Source organism: Nematostella vectensis, chromosome 8 (genome assembly GCF_932526225.1).
Source record: "Nematostella vectensis chromosome 8, jaNemVect1.1, whole genome shotgun sequence".
Classification (NCBI taxonomy): domain Eukaryota; kingdom Metazoa; phylum Cnidaria; class Anthozoa; order Actiniaria; family Edwardsiidae; genus Nematostella; species Nematostella vectensis.
In genome coordinates, this window is record NC_064041.1 from 8,476,504 (window position 1) to 8,497,732 (window position 21,229).

The following is a 21,229-nucleotide window of genomic DNA, read 5'->3' on the forward strand; positions in this document are numbered from 1 at the left end:
TTGCAATATTGATAACGGCTAAGTACAGTGCTCACACAGCGATCATTACAAAAAAAAACATCATTATCATCATCCTTACCATCATTTAAATCTTTATCTCACCAACTTTATTATAAAAATATATATATATATATATATATATATATATATATATATATATATATAGTGTTGGTTTGAGAAAAATACAAACTACATAGGTTTCCCTACAGGTCTGTTTCGTGGTTGCCCACTCATCAGGGCAACCACGATGAGTGGGCAACCACGAAACAGACCTGTAGGGAAACCTATGTAGTTTGTATTTTTCTCAAACCAACACTATACACCGCTCTACTTTCGAGTATTGAGCACTCTCTATGAAAGCCTTCAACCATCATTTTATATATATATATATATATATTTGTTTTTTTCTTCATTCGGAGTCCAGGGGTGGTTCGAAAACAGGATTTGAAGGTGCTGTTCCCTTTTATCTAGTCTTGAATCTATCATTTTCTTTCATTTTCTTGTGCCTTATTTGAACTAAAATCAATCAGAAATCTAAAACAATAGTTTCGTTATTGTTAGGCTTATTTAGGTTGCTATTGGCTGTTGTATCTTGGTTTCATTTGTGCTAAAGGGCCTGTTACCCTTGATTCGAATAAACGTAAATGAGTTCTCTGTGCATTTTTGGTGGTTCTTACGATGGAACCTGGGTACAAGCAACGTTGCTATAGTAACTAAAATGGATCAAACATGGCGGCCATTTGGTTTGCATTGACTTCTTCTCACAAATACCAAAGTTACTACTACCGTTTCTACGACAAAACTTAGATCATAATTTGACAAATCAAGTTCAGCTATCAAACAACAAACCAAAGGTAGCTTTTTTTCTGGTCTGTCTACGATTTAGCGATATTCTGAAGGGAAAACCCTCATCGAAATTTCGGTTTGTTATGGTTTTTGTGAGTCAATCCCGTGTTGAAGGAATTTAAAGAAAATGACAACTGTAGCACCAAAAACAAGTCCAAGTAATGCCAAGACATTAAGAGAGGATACTTTGGGTAAAACATCTCGTGGAAAGGTAAAAGATATACGCGGAACTAGTTCTCCTTGCATTTTACCTGTTCTCGATGGGAGACCCACCACTGACGAAAATGCAATCGTATCGTACCAAAACCGAGCCACGGTGGAATCACAACAATTCTTGGAGAAAGATCAGACATTTATTACAGCGGGTTCGGATTTTATTCCCATGGATATCTTGAATAGTTTAACCCAAATACCAGCTCCCCCCACAAGGGAACAACTTGGACCTCCAAGCAAACACAAGAAACTTCGACCAATTGAGCAGGTAATTCTTACAGGGTTGAATTTGTAGTTTCATTTTGTTTATTACAAGCAACTTTTATATACATCAAACTATCATTATGGTAACTGGGTATTGTCTATAGACATGTGTTATTACAAATAGATATAATCCCTTTGACTCCATGGTATTTTTTGACAAAATTTAAAACGTAAAATATCTGAACACAACCAGATAGTGTACCTTTTTTTAATTTCCTTTTTCTTAATTTTTTTTACAGCCTGCCCAAAATAAAACACCTTTGCGTCAAAGCTTTCCAATAGTGCTTTGCAGTCCCATTTCTCATACCTTTTCGCTTCACTAAACCGAGCGGTAGTGGTATCTTGCACCATGAACATTCATGATCTTCGCATTTTGATCTACACTTTCTTGATAAGCATTCAAATATTTTTTTGCATAAAGTTACCCTAGCACCGGGTTTGTCATTACTAAAATTATTAACCTTGCAAATAACACCTCAGTAGTTTTGCTCTACATAAATACTGTTTCAGGCGTGTTCCCAGGATTGGCTGGGGGAGGGGGGGTGCGCAGTCGTAGGTATCATATGGGGAAAGCATAGTATTTGAAGATACCGGAAATGACCCACTTTTGGGCTACCAAGGGGGGGGGGTGTTCACACACCCTGCACATTTGACATCGGCCTGAAAAGGGGCTGAACGTGCCGTAACTATTTTTTTCTTTCCAATTTTTGAAAAATAAATTCACCTGATACTCAGGCTAATCTCTATTTTGATGATTGATCCTGGCTGTGATCCCATATTATGTGATCTCCATTTTGATATTTTGATTATTTATTATTTGTCATGCCTGTGACCCCGTAGTTAAAGTATCTATCTTTATTTTGCTGTCAAGAATGGAAGTAGTCCAGCAAGGCACAGGCCAGCAAATGTGTGGAACTACCCCAAAGGGCGGGAAAAGCTGAAGCACTTGGTGGAACAGCCACCATGTCTATGTGGTGCAGGAAAGTAAGTTACCTACAAGTAACTTTTAACTGTAGTGACGTTCTAGGGGGGGGGGGGGGGGGTCATCCTATCAAATAACAGCCGAAATTGGAGGGAACAAAGATGACACTACTCAAAAAAGTCCAAAAAGTCTGAAAGGTGACTAGTGGACTACAATAAAATTGTTTGATTTTGGTGCTACCCTCTTAGGTTTAGAAATGTGCTTCCAGCACACCTACAAGGTACAAAAGAATTTTTGTTAGCCTCCCAAAGTGCTATCTGTTATGACTAAAATTGATTTTGCTGCTGACCATCTCTGTTTTTATAAGAGTCTATCTCGTCCAGAGTTATATATAAAAAATCAAATCAATCCTTATGTACATTCAAATTCAGCTCTTACGCAGTACTTAACTGCAGATTTTGTGTGCACATATGTAGCATCACCTAAGTCAACACAGCCAATCCTGGCAAAATCACAGTTTGCAGAAAATCTTGGTTGCAGTCGCCCCTGTTTTGCTAGGGTAAATGTCGCAATAATTCTGCAATCACTGTACAATTACAATGGTACTTAACTCATAACAACTTCCCTTATATGTCAGAGAATATTGTGTTCCAATTAACATGATGTCATTCAACTCTTGTAGGGATATCTCCTTTTTGTACGATGCAGTTCAAGAGAAGCAATCACCGGAAGTCACAAAAACTTTGGAAAAAATTCCTGCATCTGTAGAAAGGGAAATCCAGGCACTTGTTGGAAAATCAGATGACAACACAAATAAGAAAATTGCCAAAATGGTAAATAATCATTTGACCAGATTAATGGGAAGTTAAAAAATGAAATTTTGATTGTTGACAATGTATTTTGTGTACTAGGATGGATCTTCTCAGATTCCAGACACCCTTTTACCATCTGAGTACCATATCGTCAAAAACCCTGGTGTGATGGGCCTGGAATTCCATGATGAGTAAGTGTCTCATGAATGACTCCTCTTAAAAATATGGTTTGGTATGTAAGGGGAGGGATTGCTGTTTTATCAAAAGTATTAAAGTATTTTATTAAAAAAGCACATTTCCCAAATGAATGCCTCTTCTAAGATGAAAAATGTGAAGAAGCACATCTCACTGGAATAAGCACATTGCCTTCACATTTTGCACTTAAAAAGCAATACAAACCTCAACTGGGACATAAAAGATTAAGCAATTACTGTACTTGAGCAATTGGTATTTAATATGATCTAGCCTGATGGGGGGCCTGTGTTGCATGTAAGTGGTAAGGTAAAGGTGACAAAAATCAAAACTCAAATCAATTGATTTATACATCTCTGCTTAAATACTTGGCCAAATGCTCACTTAACTGAAGGCTTGGTCATATTTTGAAAATCCCTACACTTGTTTAGGGGAATAAAAAAGGACTGTTCTATGTTTTATGTGATTGTCATTGGAAAATGAAATGTAAAAGATGTGATGTTAATGAGCTGTAGCTTTCAACATTAGCTACAGTATACATTCTTCATTTTATGATAATCATTTCTTATCTCATCCACATTTGCATATTTTCAGGAAATACACAACATATGTCCATGATCATGAAGACCATCTAACCGTCTTCCCATCAATGTAAGTTGACATTGATCAATGTAAGTTAACAACTCTGTTACAACTTAGTTCAGGGCCATAGCAGGCCTCAAAATATTGGGGGGGGGGGGGGGGTGCAATACAGAAACATGAAAAAAATATTGAGGGGGGCACAGCCACGCCCCTATTGGTCATTTTCTTATATATTTTTTTAAATATTGAGGGGACCATGCCCTCAGTGCCCAACCCCAGCTATGGCCCTGTAGTTTTAAGAAAAGTCAGATCAAATCTTTAGATTCACCCTTTTTTTGTCATGAATGTTTTTGAGCTAATTGTTAGCATATGATAAACTGTACTGACTGTTCTTTGCCCGGATCTATTAAATCTTAGTTGAAAGAGCCCCAAACACAATATTTTAAAATGTATTATTTGCTTCTTCATAATGAATATCTAATACTATATATTATGTATATTGTGGCTTCTAGTATATTTCTAAAACTGTGTCTTCCTAAGCTGAATGACTTAGTCAAGTGTTTGGTGTGCCTGATGAAGCAACCGCAACTACTGTTAGGGGGTGTACCAATCCATGTGTGATCCTAATATTTAATCACCTTTTGGTATTGCGCAGGAAGCCATCTGGTAGACAGGAGGTGCTCAAGCTAAAAGTATGTAATAATACTTTACCATCATAGCTATTTAACCAGGCCTGTAGCCCCACCCACCCCCACCCCCTCACACACACATGCACCACCACCTAGATTATAAAAAAAAAAAATCAAAAATATGTTTTTTATGGCTTAAGCCCAGGCAAGCGCAAGAGATTTTCCTTTGCGGCTAAGTTAAACCGCATCTTCGATTGTCTACAGTTTATATTTGGACTTTTTTATGGGAGCGTAAAAATGCAAAGTGGAATCGGAGGTGGAATCCTCCTATGGGACTGTAAGCTGTGACCAATTTAATATTTGACAACCAGTCACTTCCTTCTTAGAGAGCCATTAAAACTGACTGACAATAGACACTTGATACTTTTGTTCTGATCTGTTGTTGTCATGGTTACAGCATGCGATGGCTTCCCTTCTGGCTCGGGCAGGTGCTGATGATGATGGCAAGGAGCTAACTGGACCCACCCAGGTAAATTAAAATCAGCGTTATTATAAACATAATGCTGCAGTGCTGTAGCACAGTCATTGATATTGGGGGGGGGGGGGCATAGCTAGGGGCAGATATAGGGGTTTGGGAAGGAGTCGATTGTAAAATGAAAAACACCCCTTTCTGGTTAAAAAAAGATAGTCATGTCTCGTTGTTTCGTATGAAATAGCAAATAAGGTTTCAAACTTAGGCCTTGAGGTAGTCATATCCCATCCCTCTTTTTTAAATGCCTGACCAACTCTTGATTCCATCTTTACAAAAACAAAAAAGTACTGCTTGTTACGGGTGGGGGGGGGGGGGGGATCCTAGCAACCCATCCCTTGCTAAGGCCTTAGCTCCATGAGATTTAACAAAAAATCTCAACCTTATCCTTTCTTGTATTTACTATAGTGAGACAAGCATCCCATATGTTTTTTGTACTCGTGTGAGTCAATAGTTCCCCCCCCCTGTTAGCTACATACGCTGCTCTGTGCTACTCCTTAAGTTCCTCATTTTCTTTCTGTTAGATTCACAACTTGCTTGAATTGGTGAAGAAAGAACAGAACATCTATAATGTGTGCTTCAACGAGATCATTCGACAGGTAGGCATAGTATTTGCTTCTCTAATTCTCTCTCCCTGACTTGCACAAACAACAAAATCATCTCTAAAATGAACATCTTAAAAGCATTCCTTTTACAATTACTGCCAAAGAAGTTAGTCCAGTTAGTCCAGTTGTAGAATCTTATTTTCATTTCCAAAGTGGAAAAATGACCTTCGGAATAAAGAGCTGTCACACTTGCATTGTAAAAAAAATAGTATAATAGAGGTAAAAAAACATTCATTCTAGAAAGCATAGCGGCGTATGTATTTTTGAGCATCAGTGCCATCTGTTAGCGTCATTGCTATAAACTGAAGACTCATTAGGCAAAATACTGACACACTTTCGTTAATGCCATTGTTACACGAGGCAAATTTATCCTGTAACTAAATAAATGCAAGTTGCACAAATTTGATAGACAGTGTTTTTTTTAAGCATAAGTAGAAAATTCTCTCGCAATTTTTCTCGAAAAAGAAACGATAAAAAACAAAGCAAGTTGTGGAGGGGTGATGTTACTCCCGAGATTCTTTTGCAACTTGTTTGTCATCTACCACGCGCAATCCACGTTTTCAGGTGACAGTTGAGTGTACTGAGAGAGGCGAGCTGCTTGCTGACTTGAGGAGACGTTACAGTGGTCTTCTTGACCGTATTCCAAGACAAGTGAAAAGGTGACTTTTGAGACTATCGGATAAAGGGGAGAACTTTGTTTTGCACAGCAGTTTGCACATGAGTAACATAATTTTTATAATGTACGATCTCGACTTGTCTTTTCCAGTCTTCACCAAGAAGTGATCGCCCAGCGTGCGCTGGACAGGTGAGCCTAGTTCTCATGTCGTTATACAAGCATGTGGGAATCATAGCCAAGGTACATGTCCGTTTTAAACTCGCATACTCTTTTTCACAGGCGTCTCACTGAAGAGCTTGTTCGGTTCAAGGCCTCGATAAGCGCCCTGACGGGGTAAGTTAACGGCGTAAAGCGGCATTTCCATTTACTATAAAAGTACCCCAGAGCGTCAATACATATTGCAATCGTTATAACAGGGTCATATCCGTGTGTTCTATACATTGCACATTGTGCTACCACAAAAATACCACATGCATATTCTACCTTTTGACAGGGAGCTGGCGTCTGTGAAAGCCCACGATCGCGAGGTTACCCAGCAAGCTATTGAAGCCCAACGAAATGTAAGTCACCCAACACTAATCCTACGTATCCGTTCTCTTTTGAAAACGCAACCTTTTTTATGCACATTTTTGTTGCCCATGATCGCGAGGTTACCCAGCAAGCTATTGAGGCCCAGCGAAACGTAAATCTCCCAGCCCCGATCCCACGTATTTATATGTTCTCGTTTTAAAAAGGCAACCTTTTTGTTCCGCTTTCTGCGTCACACTAAGCGTTTTCATTTTGAGACGGCCCGTCCCCACTATAACGCAGCAACGATACGAAAACTATAAGAACTTCAACAGCTCATTCTTTGCCAAATTTCGCTTGTTTTTCATCGCACGTGCAAAGTGAATCACGTCACCGTTTACGAAAAGTTCCATTTTCTGCGGGTTTTTTCAGTCATAGTTTTCGCGTTTATGTGTGGGGGGTAGCCGTATCCGTAAAGGTTGGATACGTCACGTGATGATGAGTCACGCATAATGCGGGGATGTCTAGTCACGCGTCATGCGGGGGTGTCTAGTCACGCAACATGCGGGGATGACTAGTCACGCGTCATGCGGGGATGTCTAGTCACGCGTCATGCGGGGATGTCTAGTCACGCGTCATGTGGGGATGTGTAGTCACGCGTCATGCGGGGATGTCTAGTCACGCGTCATGCGGGGATGTCTAGTCACGCGTCATGCGGGTATATCTAGTCACGTATCACGCGGGGATGACTAATCACGCGGGGATGACTAATCACGCAACATGCGGGAATATCTAGTCACGTATCACGCGGAGATGTCTAGTCACGCATCACGCTGGGACTTCCAGTCACGCATCATGCGGGTATTTGTAGTCACGCATCACGCGGGATTTCTAGTCACGCGTCACGCAGGGGTGTCTAGTCACGCATCACTCGTGGGTGTCTAGTCACGCAAAAGTCGCTCCAAAAAGCAATATATGATGTACGTATTGTAATCCCTTACTCATATGTTGTTCTGGGATCCTTTTAGCTGGAGGAAGCGCTGCATGAATCAGAGAAAAACGCAAGGTAAGCCGCGATTAAAGCATTAACAGAAACAAAGACTAGTGAAGTACTATTAAACTTTCTATTATTTTTGAGTTCCGGAGATGAACACAGCTCTAAAGCCCAGTCCAGGCGCTGCCCTTTACATGTGCCTTTCCACTGTTATCAAGATACGTTTTTTTTTTTCATTGTCAATCCCAGCATTGCATCCTCGTTACACGAAGTCATAGTCTACTTCTCCTTCTTTTTACCCTTTTGAATAGTCTATCCTTTTCATCTCGCACAGCGGGGTATATGACTTAAGATTGAGTTATATGTAAGTTAACTAACTCATGGCTTGTCAATCATTACAGCTTGCTGTCAGAATATCACGGCTTGTATGAGCTTCAAAGGAACCGTCTCCAGGCGCAAATCGGTGAGTTACGATGTTACATGCTAAGATTACATGCATGTGAAGGCTTATTTAGCAAAGGGCGCAGTAAATCATAAACCATTCTCCTTAATGTTTGTCGTCTTTCCCCTTAGTGTCTGTAGGCTTATTGACCGACGGGCATAGTCAGTTGTCTTTCCCCTTAATGTTTAAAGGCTAATTGGCCGAGGGGTGCATTAAGTCGTCTTTTCCCTTAATGTCTGTAGGCTTATTGACAGAGGGGCGAAGTCAGTCGTTAACCATTTCCCTTAATGTTTTTCGGCTTATTGTTCTTGGTGAATTTCTGTAGGCTCGTTAACAGAGGAGCGAGACTTGTGGGGCAGCGCTGCCTACACCCTTGCTCTCAAGGTCACCGATAAACACTCGCTGAACACAGCTAAGAAACTTCATCTTTGTGAAAAGGCTTGGGCAAAGCTCGCGCGCCATTTCGCCATCTTCCTGAGCGAGAAAGACAGTATTCAGGTAAACACGCTATTACTTCCCGGCATATTATTATTAGCCCAAGTACTATGTTTCCGCCTCTTAGCGACCGTGGCCACAATTTTTCAGTCTAAAGTTTATTATTCACTATAACGAACGTTTACCTGTAAAGCGGCCAAAAAAACTCATCACTGTTTATGCTGTCCTGCGCCCCAATGTGCCAAGAAGGACAACAACCCTTTAAGGCATTTAACTATATCAAAATTTAAGATTTCTAACAAATCACAAAAGAAATAGTCGACAACAAATACACAACACTTTGGGACTTCCTTATTATTAAGAGGATCTAAAAGGGGCAGTGTCATGGTACGGCCTATGTGTCCTGAGTCATTCTTTATTGTAAGCCTTTAACCAGCGGCATAGCCAGGATTTTTAACAGGAAGGGGCCCAAAAGGTCCTTTCAAGGCATTTTCTCCTGTATTTTAGATAATGTCTCATACATTTACTGTATTTTTGGCTGCTACAAGGGGGGCCCGGGCCCCCTGGGCCACCCCCCTTGCTACGCCCCTGTTAATTGTCTACAAACGGATGAGCTTTAAGCTGTCAATGCCTTGTTAAAAAAATATGCAATATTTTATTGAAAACTTTGCTTATTAACAGTTTGTGGTCGTTTTCTTTAAATTTAATCACAACTCGCATCTTCTGCTACAGGGATCGGATCATCGAACTATTTGGTCATGCCATGTAGCTAGGGATGAAATTTATAAAAAATGTAACATGTGTTTACATTGCTGTTTCTATGGCAACAGAACGGGGAACCCGTTAAATTCACTATTCGCGAAATGCTGTTCGATACAGGGACATTTTTAACGAATAAGCTATAGGATATTGTACATCATACCTTGGTCGACACTTAAAGGAAGTTTTATTAAAATCTATAAGAGGAATTCCGAGAAATTGGAGTAAAAAAGTTCAATTTCTTCATTTTGAAAGCATTAAATAGTCCCCGGAATGGCCCCTAAAACTTGCGATCAACAAAAGCGATTGCTTTCATTTTTGGTATGCTATTAAAAGTAAGAGGTAGCTAAATAACAATGGTAAAAAAATCCTTGCTCGCTTATGGATTTTTTTTCATGGGCGAATTTCAAAGCAGGTAAATAACCTACGATATCTCAGAATTCCTCTTATAGATTATAATAAAACTTGTGTCGACCAAGGTCTGATGTACAATTTCTCATATATGTTCGAGATATGTTCTCGTATTACTTAGAGCGTTTCGATGTTGCGACGTTACGTCACATTATAATAATATGATGCGTTACGTCACCGAACATAACGATGCGAATGAGTTACGATGTTATTATGTAATTATTTATATGATGGTTTTTAGCTCGAGAGCCTGACTGCGCATGTGCAGCAATGGCGCGAAATGGCTGACAAGTTCAACAAACAAATCGAGTCGACAGAGGACAAAATGCGAACGAAGGTACTTAACATTAATTGGAAGCACGGAGTTACTCCCGAATAGTGCCGATTAATTTCCGAGTAGTACCAAGTCTTAACCAAATACTACCGAGTCGCTCCCCCAAAGTACCGAAACGTGATACAGAGCTTGTTTTTAGTATAGCACCCGAGTCATATCTGCCATGGTCCCGTGGCGTATTAGATTAAAATATCTTGTTTGATTTTGTCTTCTAGCTAAATCGTCTTGTGAAACAGTTTGAACGATGGAAGAAGGAGTTCGATAAAATTGTAAAGTAAGTTGTGAAGTAAGAAATTTCATTTCCAACATATATATATATATATATATATTAGTGTGTGTGTATATATATATATATTAGTGTGTGTGTATATATATATATATATTAGTGTGTGTGAAGGACGAGAATCACTGGTAAAAGTTCATTCAGTGTGCAAACCGACCCAGCTCACCTCGTCCCTCTGCGCGCAGGATTCCCAATTCTCGTGATACTAGGCATAAATACAGTCCAATTCTCGGTTTGAGGATAATTTCATGCGTATACCAGCGATAATCTCCTTGAATTTGGAACCAAACAATGCAAAACGTATAAAACCTTTCATGATTTGCCTGGTATTTGCAAACGATTCACTTGAAACCGAGTGTTGTGCGGTATTTATGCGTCTTCAGTGCCTATGACCAGCCTGTACAGTGGAACTAGAAACTGGGCTATTGGATTACATTACATTACTATCAGGGTGACCATGCTAGCCCGCGTCGCATTAGAAAGCTTGTTTGATCCCTAACCCTTTCTCTCTTTTAGCTACGATGATGGCAGTGTAACCATCCCGAGCCAGAAGTTCATAAGTGATCTTAGCGAGGACATGAAGGCGTGGGAGGAGGTGTTCAACCAGGAGGCAGAGAGGTTCACGGGAGAAGTGCTATTAGCGAGGGAAGACGAGCTCTACCATATGAACAAGCAAGTCGATAAGTGGACGGACGTGGCCTTGAAGGTCAGTGGAAATGGAGCCTTGTTTCAAATACCAATAAGTGTGTCTGCCCTTACCCATAATGTTTCCCCAGGTCTCCGGTCTTTTGATTTACTAATTCTGCCGCTCGTTTCTCGGAAAACCTTAGAAATCTAAGGTTTTTTTAAAGAACGAGTGCCTGAAGTCCCTGAAGGGCCCTTGTCAGCCACACCTTTCAACTTATGTCGTTTTGAAATAACCATCTTAAAAGAAAGTTTGATGCTTCTTGTTCAGGCAAATTCATTCGATAACACATTAACTTTCTTTAATTAGCCGATTAAAATGGATGCTCTTTTGGCACTTTTCGTTATTTTAATACAATGGCGGATAATAGAAACTTGTGTTTAGGTGTTCGGCCGTCACCAGACCCCGGAAGGTGAGAGATGGCCTCAGCACATTGAGATGAAGGAGTTGAATCAGAACGTGGATAAGCTTCATCAGCAGTACCATGTCAGGATTATCGGCGAGAACGGAGTGGCTAAGGGAATTATAGACCTCGTCAACCCTATAGAGACCTGGTAAGGGAAATATAGACCTCGTCAACCCTATAGATACCAGGCAAGGGAAATATAGACCTCGTCAACCCCAGGTAAGGGAATTATAGACCTCATCAAACCTTATAGATACCAGGTAAGGGAATTATAGACCTCGTCAACCCTATAGAGACCTGGTAAGGGCAATATAGACCTTGTCAACCCTATAGATACCGGGTAAGGGAAATATAGACCTTGTCAACCCTATAGATACCAGGTAAGGGAATTATAGACCTCGTCAACCCAATAGAGACCTGGTAAGGGCAATATAGACCTCTCAACCCTATAGATACCAGGTAAGGGAAATATTGACCTCGTCAACCCTATAGATACCAGGTAAGGGAAATATTGACCTCGTCAACCCTATAGATACCAGGTAAGGGAATTATAGACCTTGTCAACCCTATAGATACCAGGTAAGGGAAACATAGACCTTGTCAATCCTATAGAGACCAGGTAAGGGAATTATAGACCTTGTCAACCCTATAGAGACCAGGTAAGGGAATTATAGACCTTGTCAACCCTATAGATACCGGGTAAGGGAATTATAGACCTCGTCAACCCTATAGATACCGGGTAAGGGAATTATAGACCTCGTCAACCCTATAGATACCAGGTAAGGGAATTATAGACCTCGTCAACCCAATAGATACCAGGTAAAGGAATGATAGACCTCGTCAACCCTATAGATACCTGGTGAAGGAATTATAGACCTCATTAACCCTATAGATACCAGGTAAGGGAATTATAGACCTCGTCAACCCTATAGATACCAGGTAAGGGACATATAGACCTCGTCAACCCTATAGAGACATGGTAAGGGAAATATAGACCTCGTCAACCCTATAGATACCAGGTAAGGGAAATATTGACCTCGTCAACCCTATAGATACCAGGTAAGGGAATTATAGACCCCGTCAACCCTATAGATACCAGGTAAGGGAATTATAGACCTCGTCAACCCTATAGAGACCTGGTAAGGGCAATATAGACCTCTCAACCCTATAGATACCAGGTAAGGGAATTATAGACCTCGTCAACCCTATAGATACCTGGTGAAGGAATAATAGACCTCATCAACCCTATAGATACCAGGTAAGGGAATTATAGACCTCGTCAACCCTATAGATACCAGGTAAGGGAATCATAGGCCTCGTCAACCGTATAGATACCAGGTATAAGGGAATCATAGACGTCGTCAACCCTATAGAGACCAGATAGAGGAATTATAGACCTCGTCAACCCTATAGATACCAGGTAAGGGAAATATAGACCTCTTCAACCCTATAGAGACCAGATAAAGGAATTATAGACCTCGTCAACCCCAGGTAAGGGAATTATAGACCTCGTCAACCCTATAGAGACCTGGTAAGGGAATTGTAGACCTCGTCAACCCTATAGATACCAGGTAAGGGAAATATAGACCTCTTCAACCCTATAGAGACCAGATAAACGAATTATAGACCTCGTCAACCCAAGGTAAGGGAATTATAGACCTCGTCAACCCTATAGAGACCTGGTAAGGGAATTAGAGACCTCGTCAACCCTATAGATGCCAGGTAAGGGAAATTTAGACCTCGTCAACCCTATAGATACCAGGTAAGGGAAACATAGACCTCGTCAACCCTATAGATACCAGGTAAGGGAATTATAGACCTCGTCAACCCCAATGAGACCTGGTAAAGCAAATGATAGAACTCGCCATAGAGACCTAGCAAGGGAATTATAGAGCCCAACAACCCTGAAGACCTGGTAAGGGAATTATAGACCTAGTCAACCCTATAAATACCAGGTAAGGGAATTATAGACCTCGTCAACCCTATAGATACCTGGTGAAGGAATTATAGACCTCATCAACCCTATAGATACCAGGTAAGGGAAATAGAACTCGTCAACCCTATAGATACCAAGTAAGGGAATTATTGACCTCGTCAACCCTATAGATACCTGGTGAAGGAATTATAGACCTCATCAACCCTATAGATACCAGGTAAGGGAAATAGAACTCGTCAACCCTATAGAGACCAGGTAAGGGAATTATAGACCTCGTCGACCCTATAGAGACCTGGTAAGGGAATTGTAGACCTCGTCAACCCAGTAGATACCAGGTAAGGGAATTATAGACCTCGTCAACCCTATAGAGACCAAGTAAGGGAATTATAGACCTCGTCAACCCCATAGACACCTGGTAAGGGAATTGTAGACCATGTCAACCCTATAGATACCAGGTAAGGGAAATATAGACCTCTTCAACCCTATAGAGACCAGATAGAGGAATTATAGACCTCGTCAACCCCAGGTAAGGGAAATATAGACCTCGTCAACCCTATAGATACCTGGTAAGAAATTATAGACTCGTCAACCCTATAGATACCAGGTAAGGGAATTATAGACCTCGTCAACCCTATAGATACCAGGTAAGGGAAATATTGACCTCGTCAACCCTATAGATACCAGGTTAGGGAATTATAGACCTCGTCAACCCTATAGATACCAGGTAAGGGAATAATAGACCTCGTCAACCCTATAGAGACAACAATTTACGATCCTTTGCAGGATCGACCCATTAGTGATGCTATGACAATGAACAATCTTTTGTCAAAAAAAAGAGCAAAACATTAAGCGAGTCATCGATAAGATGATGATTTTCCACTATCATATGGCAGAAAACAAGCAATAGCGAATACACCACTATCGAGTCTATGGCAGCACAAGGGACAATTTGTTTCTCTTTCAGGGGTAACAAGCTAAACGCTATTCTGCACGGTGGTGAGATGATGCTAGAGCCCGAGTGGATCCGCCTCGCCGACCTAGTGTGTAACGAGTGGCTGGACCAGCTCAAAGACACCATCCTGGTGATTGGCTCCAATCAGAAGGAGGGGGCGCGGGTAGCCGGGGAGCCTGAGAAAAGTGTGGATGTAGAGGTTGTGGTCAGCAAGATTGACAAGTGGCTGACGGCTACCACCAATGGCATCGATAATGAAGATGGGAAGATCGTGGAAAAGGTAATTTATTTGCAGGCATAACTTAGAGCCACCAGTGTTTTCCCTTAGTGGAAAAGATACCCTATTGGAATGCGGTAGTCCGAGCTATCAGGCTTGCCCCTACGTGGAAAAGGTACCCTATTGGCAGCATTGGATTAGGTAGAGCCAATAGTGTTTTCCCTACTTGGAAAAGATACCCTATTGGCGGGAGTTAGTTAAAGCTACCAGGGTTGTTCCTATATGGAAAAGGCGCTCTATTGGCAGACGTTAGGAAGAGCCACCAGTGTTGTCCCTAAGTAAAAAAGGTACTATATTGGCAGGTTTTAAGTCAGAGCTATCATGCTTGTCCCTACGAGAAAAATGTTTAGTTTGTTCTGTATATCACGGTGAAAGAATGTAATCCTTCGACCCCTTTTTAGTCGTAAATTGTCAATTCTTTCATTTCTAGTTGTTGTTGTTTAACCGCTGATTCCGTTACTTGGTATCTTGGATGGCAAATTGTTCCGTTACTGCGTGTTTTTTATATTATGCTTCGTTGCCAAATTGACTAGCAGCATATTCCGTATGTTAGATTTATGAAAGTATGTTCGTTGCTTTCTGTCATTGATAAATAACTTTAATTGGCATATTGATTCGTCGCAAGGTGTCATTAATTGAGCACATTCTGTTGCTAGGCATCATTGACTGACAGCTTTGATTCACTATTTGTTGTTAGGTATCGCTAATCCATAGCGCCATGGTCCGGTGGATGATAACGGTACTTCTGCGTCTCGCCCCAGACCTCGAGGATCGTGAGCTGGACGAACTGAGCAAAAATGAGAACAGAGCGGACACCGATTCGTCTATCGGGGGAGGCCAGGTAACATCTGAGATACAATTGAACTTGTTCGCGATATTAATGGGTCGGTAACGGGAATCCCCAACAGAATTCGGGCGAGGCCAAAATCTAATAAAAAATATTAAACAAGCAATCCTTGGGCAAAAGTCACTGCGACATTACAAGCTAAGTTGCCGCGAAAAATATCGAATAGAAAAGAAAATATGTTACATCAATCTAAGTTTTTAAACGGTTGACCATAAATCCACTCAAATTCTCTTTGTATTTCAGTCATGGGTCATCAGCTAGGAACCAAATGCCATTGTTTCCGTACCCTTCATAATGCATTTGCATTATGCATTGAAGCCCTGAATTCAGAGCAAATCTGTGACTCGATGTTCAGATATGTTTACACCCCTTGCGTTTCTCCGTTTCGTTTTTCTCTGTAACAGTTCAGCATGTTTACGTCTCCTGCATTGCTCCATTTCGTTTTTGTGCATCCGCACTAGAGGTTCTGGGCTTCTTATCCCATACATTGAAGTTGTTTTCTAGCCTTTAGATCTTACTCGAGTCCACATCTGAGGAAATCTTTACTAGACGTTGTCGTCTTTTAATCCCTACATTGAAATTTTATATTTCTTGCCTTTAGATCTTGCTTGAGTCAACCTCCGAGGAAATCCGCACTAGAGGTTCTGGCCTGTTTGATGAGATGAGGAAATTCTCCGTGCTCCTGACCAAATGCTGCTCGGATCTCGTCATTGACATCATGCAAGAGAGGTGAGACTTACGATAACTCAGCAGCCGGGATAGTTAAAGGCCAATCAAGCCGCCATTTTATATTCCCGCTCAAGGCCGAGTGGCTCAAAGAATCCATTTCCATCGGCTTATTTAAGCAAGTAACCAAGATATTTTCAAATAAATATCGTATAAGACTCGATTAGTAGATTATTATTCTGAAACTTCCTTGCGAACAAACCATTGTATTTTCAACTATAAACAGTAACAAAGGAGTGGTGGATCGGCAATTCTTAAAGTTGGTTTGGCTATACGCTGCTGTGACGCAGATTGGCATACGTCTAGACAACGTATGGGTGGCGCTACCCGTGGCCAAAGTTTTGTGAAGTAAACCAATAAGGAATTCGAAAAACGAATTCACTAGGTAACCAGCGCGGTAGAGAAATGATTCAAGCACACCAGAACACGTCAAAAGGTAGTTTGAAGTTTATATATCTCACAAGCTAATTAGCTAACTTTCCAAAACTTTGTCTTGGACACGGTAACGCGTATTGCTACAGGCTGTTACAACTTGTCTTACATCGCTGTCATATAAATCTTTTTAAAATGTTATAACAGCAGAAGCAAGCCTGATTGATGATTTACTCAAGATACGGAAAGTTTGACTCAAAGTTCGGTGTTGTTTGTATCAAAGTTTGTATCATTTGTATCAAACTGAAAAAAAACATCCATTACCATCGGCTGATATAAGAAAACTATTATGGTATTTTCGGTTGATTTTGTTTAACGAGACATAAAACGTTTGAGATGTATTTTTCGAGATTCGCCTTTTAACATTAAATAAAAACAATAACAAAGATGTGGCTGACTGGTGATCTTTAACATTCTCTGATCAGGCGAGATCAAGGCGACGAGCACGCCGACATGGAGTTCAAGGACCTCAAACGTCTAACGAGCGAGTGCGAGGGCTGGGTCCGAACGGCTGAGCTACTCACCAGGGAGGTGATGGGAGAGGATTACGAGGAGCCGCCAGTAGAAACGACCATACCAAGCAAAGCCAAACCTGTCGCACCCTCCCAGGGTGGGGATACACCGGCGACTGGTGACAACGAAGATGCCAAGTCTATGACGCCTGAGTCTGGGGTGGCTATTTCTGTCGAGGTAATGAACTACACACTGTTTTTACAATTTCAAAACATTTTTTCGCTTTATTAAGGCCCTCGTTATTAAGAAACTCTTTTAGCCTCCCAAGAGAGACAGTTTAATGGTGAGACAGCTTGATGGTGCTAGTACAGACATCTCCCCGCGGTGGACTTATTTCAAATCTTAGCTTCGAACTTAAGATCGTTTCGGAATTCATGTCTAGATTTGGACAGTAATGTTCTTACAGCTTTTATGAGTTTTTCACGGGAGAACCATCTCAGATAGTCTTTTTTATACTCACTAGGTGAAATTCATTGTACTCCTTGGTCAAATTTTCCAAAAGGAAATGCACGAGTTTCGTACAAAGCGAAAACATACACACGAAACAAGGTGTAAATCATCGCCATCAGCCATTCAGTGACCCTTGAATGGGTTTCCTCCTCCTTCTACCCTCTTAATCACAGATTTTGGATGGCTTTATTTCTCTTCCTCAGCCAAGCGAAGAGGACAAACAGCCAGACACAAGATCAGAAGGTGGTCATGTCTCCAAGTCCGAGGAACCCCAGCAACCCTCGCCCTCACCTGAACCCGCTGCTCCAACTGAGACTCCTGAAAGCCCCCCTGATGGGGAAGGAGACAAGGGAGGGGAGGGAGAGAGTGAGAAGAGCAAGGAAAAGAACGATGACCTCACGTCCAAGATGCACGTGCTTGGACACGATGAGAACATTAGGACCAAGTCCTTGGAGCATCTACCCGCTGACCAGGTACAGTGGGCACGCGAAAGTTCGACCCCAAACAGCTTAAACAGGGACCCGCACTATAAAAGGGCTTAGCTCCGCCCTCTTTCGGATAAATAAAATTCAAACTTCAAGATGACAACATGCCGTAACATTGCGTCGGTAGTGAGGCTCTTTAGTTGTGTTATCGTTAATAATTTGAACTAATTTTACTGCACATTCCTGCTCTTTTGGTGGGTTATTCATTGTTCGAAGCCAAGAGAAAATAAACCGAGCAAACGAGAAGAAAAGCGCTTCAAATGTTAAGTTTGGGTTTCGGTCCTCTTTGGCAAACGAGACACGCTTGACTGAACTCCGGAGCTCCGCACCGCGTAGCAGTTTACTGACAACTGAGCCTTCAGTGGACCTTGTCCAGTCCCTTTGTCTGCGCGGGTCCTTGTTTAACGTTTAAAACAACGAAAGTCTTTGCGAAGTTTAACTTGACCTTTTATTTGGAATTGATAATGTCATCAAAACAAAAATTTTCCAACGAAATTTGTGTTGAAACCTTTTTTTGTACATAAATCTATTTGTTTTTATTATTGTTGTTATTGTTGTTTGCGACTTCTAAAACGGATTTCTCGCCTTGCGTTTCAGGAGCTTGGGCAGCTTGAAGTACCGGATTCTGAGTCTATGCCAGGTAAGACAAAGATACTCCATTTCGCAGTTTCGCTTTGTTTAACACTTTGGTTATTGTTTTCATTCATATTGGAAATCACATAATATGCTAAAATCTCAAAATAGCCATCTAAAAACAAATTTATACTTTATTTACCAAATTCAATTCAATATCGCATTGGCTTGTCCAAATCAGCCGATTGAAACGGCAGCTGACATGGATGTTGTTTAAGACACATTTCCTCTAACGTAGAAAGCTTACCAAGCTTGTGTAACTCAATGCGAAAAAGACGCGAGCGGAGAAGGAAGAATAGTCCTTCGAGCTTCTTTCTCCGTCTTCTACGCTTATTTTCGTTTGATTTTCCCACTTGCCTAGCTCCCTCTCATTATCCTCTTTCCTTTTCTATTCAGCTCGCTCGCCATCTCCGGACACTAAGAAAGCGCTCGAGGCCTTGGCGGCTGTGGAGAGATTACAGAGCCAGTTACTGTAAGTATTATGGTTGAGAAGGCAAGACTCAATTGATCGTGAATGAGTTGGCGTCGTCTCTCAAACACGTGATTGTAGACTGCAAGCATCAGTCCATATCTATAGTAACAAGTAAAGCCAGCCTCTCTTGACGTTAACTTGCGTAACGGAAGGATTCACAGTCTCCAATGTAGAAACTCAATGTTTTTGTATCTCTAGAAAAATCCAGTTGGCGTGAACGACTGAGCTATCAAGCTACTCTGTTCGGTGTTACGTTCTTCACGTTATTTAATAAATCCCCCTATCATTGCTTTACAGGGAAACAGAAGAGCGTGCCCAGGCTTCCGAAGAACGCGCACTTAAAGCTGAGACCGAGCTTAAACAGGCCCTGGAGCGAATCCGAGCCCTCGAGCGGTCAGCGTCTCGTGCCAGTGCCCTCACGCCTGGCTCCAATACTCCGGGCTCAGAAAGACCGGTCAGCAGTAGCACATCCAATCAAAAACGAGCTGAGTCCCAGACCCCTGCGTCTCACTCACGGTCACCTTCCCAGCAATCAACACGAGCATCGACACGCGCTTCGACACGAAAAAAATAGTCCAATGAGCAGATGGGGATAATTGTAAATAGATATAGTTGAACATTTATAAAGTGATTTTTTATGTTTGTTTGTACAATAAATGTTTGTATTCTAGTAAATACTGACTCGTTCTTTCCACTGATAAGCCTCTTGTGCCTTATACCCACGGCTCGATATATAATTAAATTAAATTTTATTTATTTTTCAATTTTACATTAATAAAACACAAATAACGTAGCTTATCGAGGTGGGTTGAGCTTTGAATATATTTGAATAATTGTTCAAAACTTTTCTATTTTTTATTTATACATTGATATGGATATGGAATACAACAAAAACTGGTATTCGACTCTGCCAAATTTTCGTCTTTAATAAGACTTCTTCAGGGCTTCTTCAGTTCTGCCCTGAAGAAGTTTTATTAAAGACGAAAATTTGGAAGAGTAGAATACCAGTTTTTGGTGTTTGTATTTATTCTTCTGGTTCACGATCACGACAATTTGGGCTTTTTGTATTTATTCGTTTTAATATGGATATGGATATATAGATGAACGCAAGATTAGTTCAAGTACTGCGCGGTAAAACTAGTCTATTTCACACCCCTTGTGAGATGGTGGAATTTGCCTCCCCGGTACCTTCTGAGTTTTCAGACTTTTCGTTGGTACTATGCCTTTCCTGGTACAACGTCACTCTGACCTGTTGGGAATTTTTTTCCCCGAACGAAAATGCACCATGGAAAGACAACTTGACCTGAAGAAAGATTTCGTCCAATTCTCTGTTGCGCAAACGGTTAGTGCGTTTTGCTATAAACAAAAAGGTTGGTGGTTCAAGCCCACCCAGGAACGAAATTATTATTTTTGCATACTTTGATACGGCTTTAAAAGTAGTGCCAGAAACCGTGCCAGTAGTTCAGTGTCCATCCAAGTCTCTGTGGCGCATTCGGCTGTTAACCGAAAGGTTGGTGGTTCAAGCCCACCCAGGGACAAAATTAATTTTAGAAACTTCGAAGGACATTAACAAGTGTAAATAGAGCATATTAAACATGGCAATATAACTCGAAAGTCTTTCATTTGATTTGCTCTAGCGTGATCCATGTTGATGGAAGAGTGAACCTTCTGCTTCATAAGATTTGTGTATGGCTTTATAAATCTTTTTCTGTTGTATTTAGATAATGAAGCATTTTGGACCGTTTTACACGGTTATTCAACACCCCCAATCTCATTATCGAAAAACAATGGGGAACTATTCCTAGCACTATCACCCAAGTGCGTATAATCCGATTAACCCATAACTTGGGTCAGTTGATAAAAAGGTCAGGCCAAATGCATGTTCAAAGTTTGGTAAAATTTCCTCTAGAATCAAGAGAGCTACGGCGCCATGAATAAATTGTCTTTTGTTTTTCGATAATGAGGAATTTTGGACCATTTTCTACACTGATCCAGCCGTTGCAATATAGGTAAGTTTCACCTCATTAACAACAAACAATG

General features: G+C 41.0%; 1 protein-coding gene across 1 annotated transcript; it reads left to right on the forward strand.

The window, feature by feature from the left end:
• Positions 1-712: 712 nt before the first annotated feature.
• On the forward strand, positions 713-19,864 carry LOC5519308 (axonemal dynein light chain domain-containing protein 1). The gene is made up of 27 exons (XM_032364179.2): positions 713-1,327; positions 2,195-2,307; positions 2,928-3,078; positions 3,157-3,248; positions 3,844-3,900; positions 4,487-4,523; positions 4,918-4,989; positions 5,514-5,588; positions 6,159-6,253; positions 6,361-6,399; positions 6,490-6,543; positions 6,704-6,770; positions 7,746-7,783; positions 8,113-8,174; positions 8,479-8,651; positions 10,000-10,095; positions 10,308-10,366; positions 10,892-11,081; positions 11,445-11,614; positions 14,367-14,634; positions 15,329-15,472; positions 16,080-16,207; positions 17,062-17,326; positions 17,803-18,072; positions 18,682-18,724; positions 19,114-19,189; positions 19,487-19,864. The coding sequence occupies exons 1-27, from the start codon at positions 974-976 to the stop codon at positions 19,761-19,763; spliced, it is 3,465 nt and encodes a 1,154-aa protein (XP_032220070.1). The 5' UTR covers positions 713-973; the 3' UTR covers positions 19,764-19,864.
• The last annotated feature ends 1,365 nt before the right edge of the window (positions 19,865-21,229 follow it).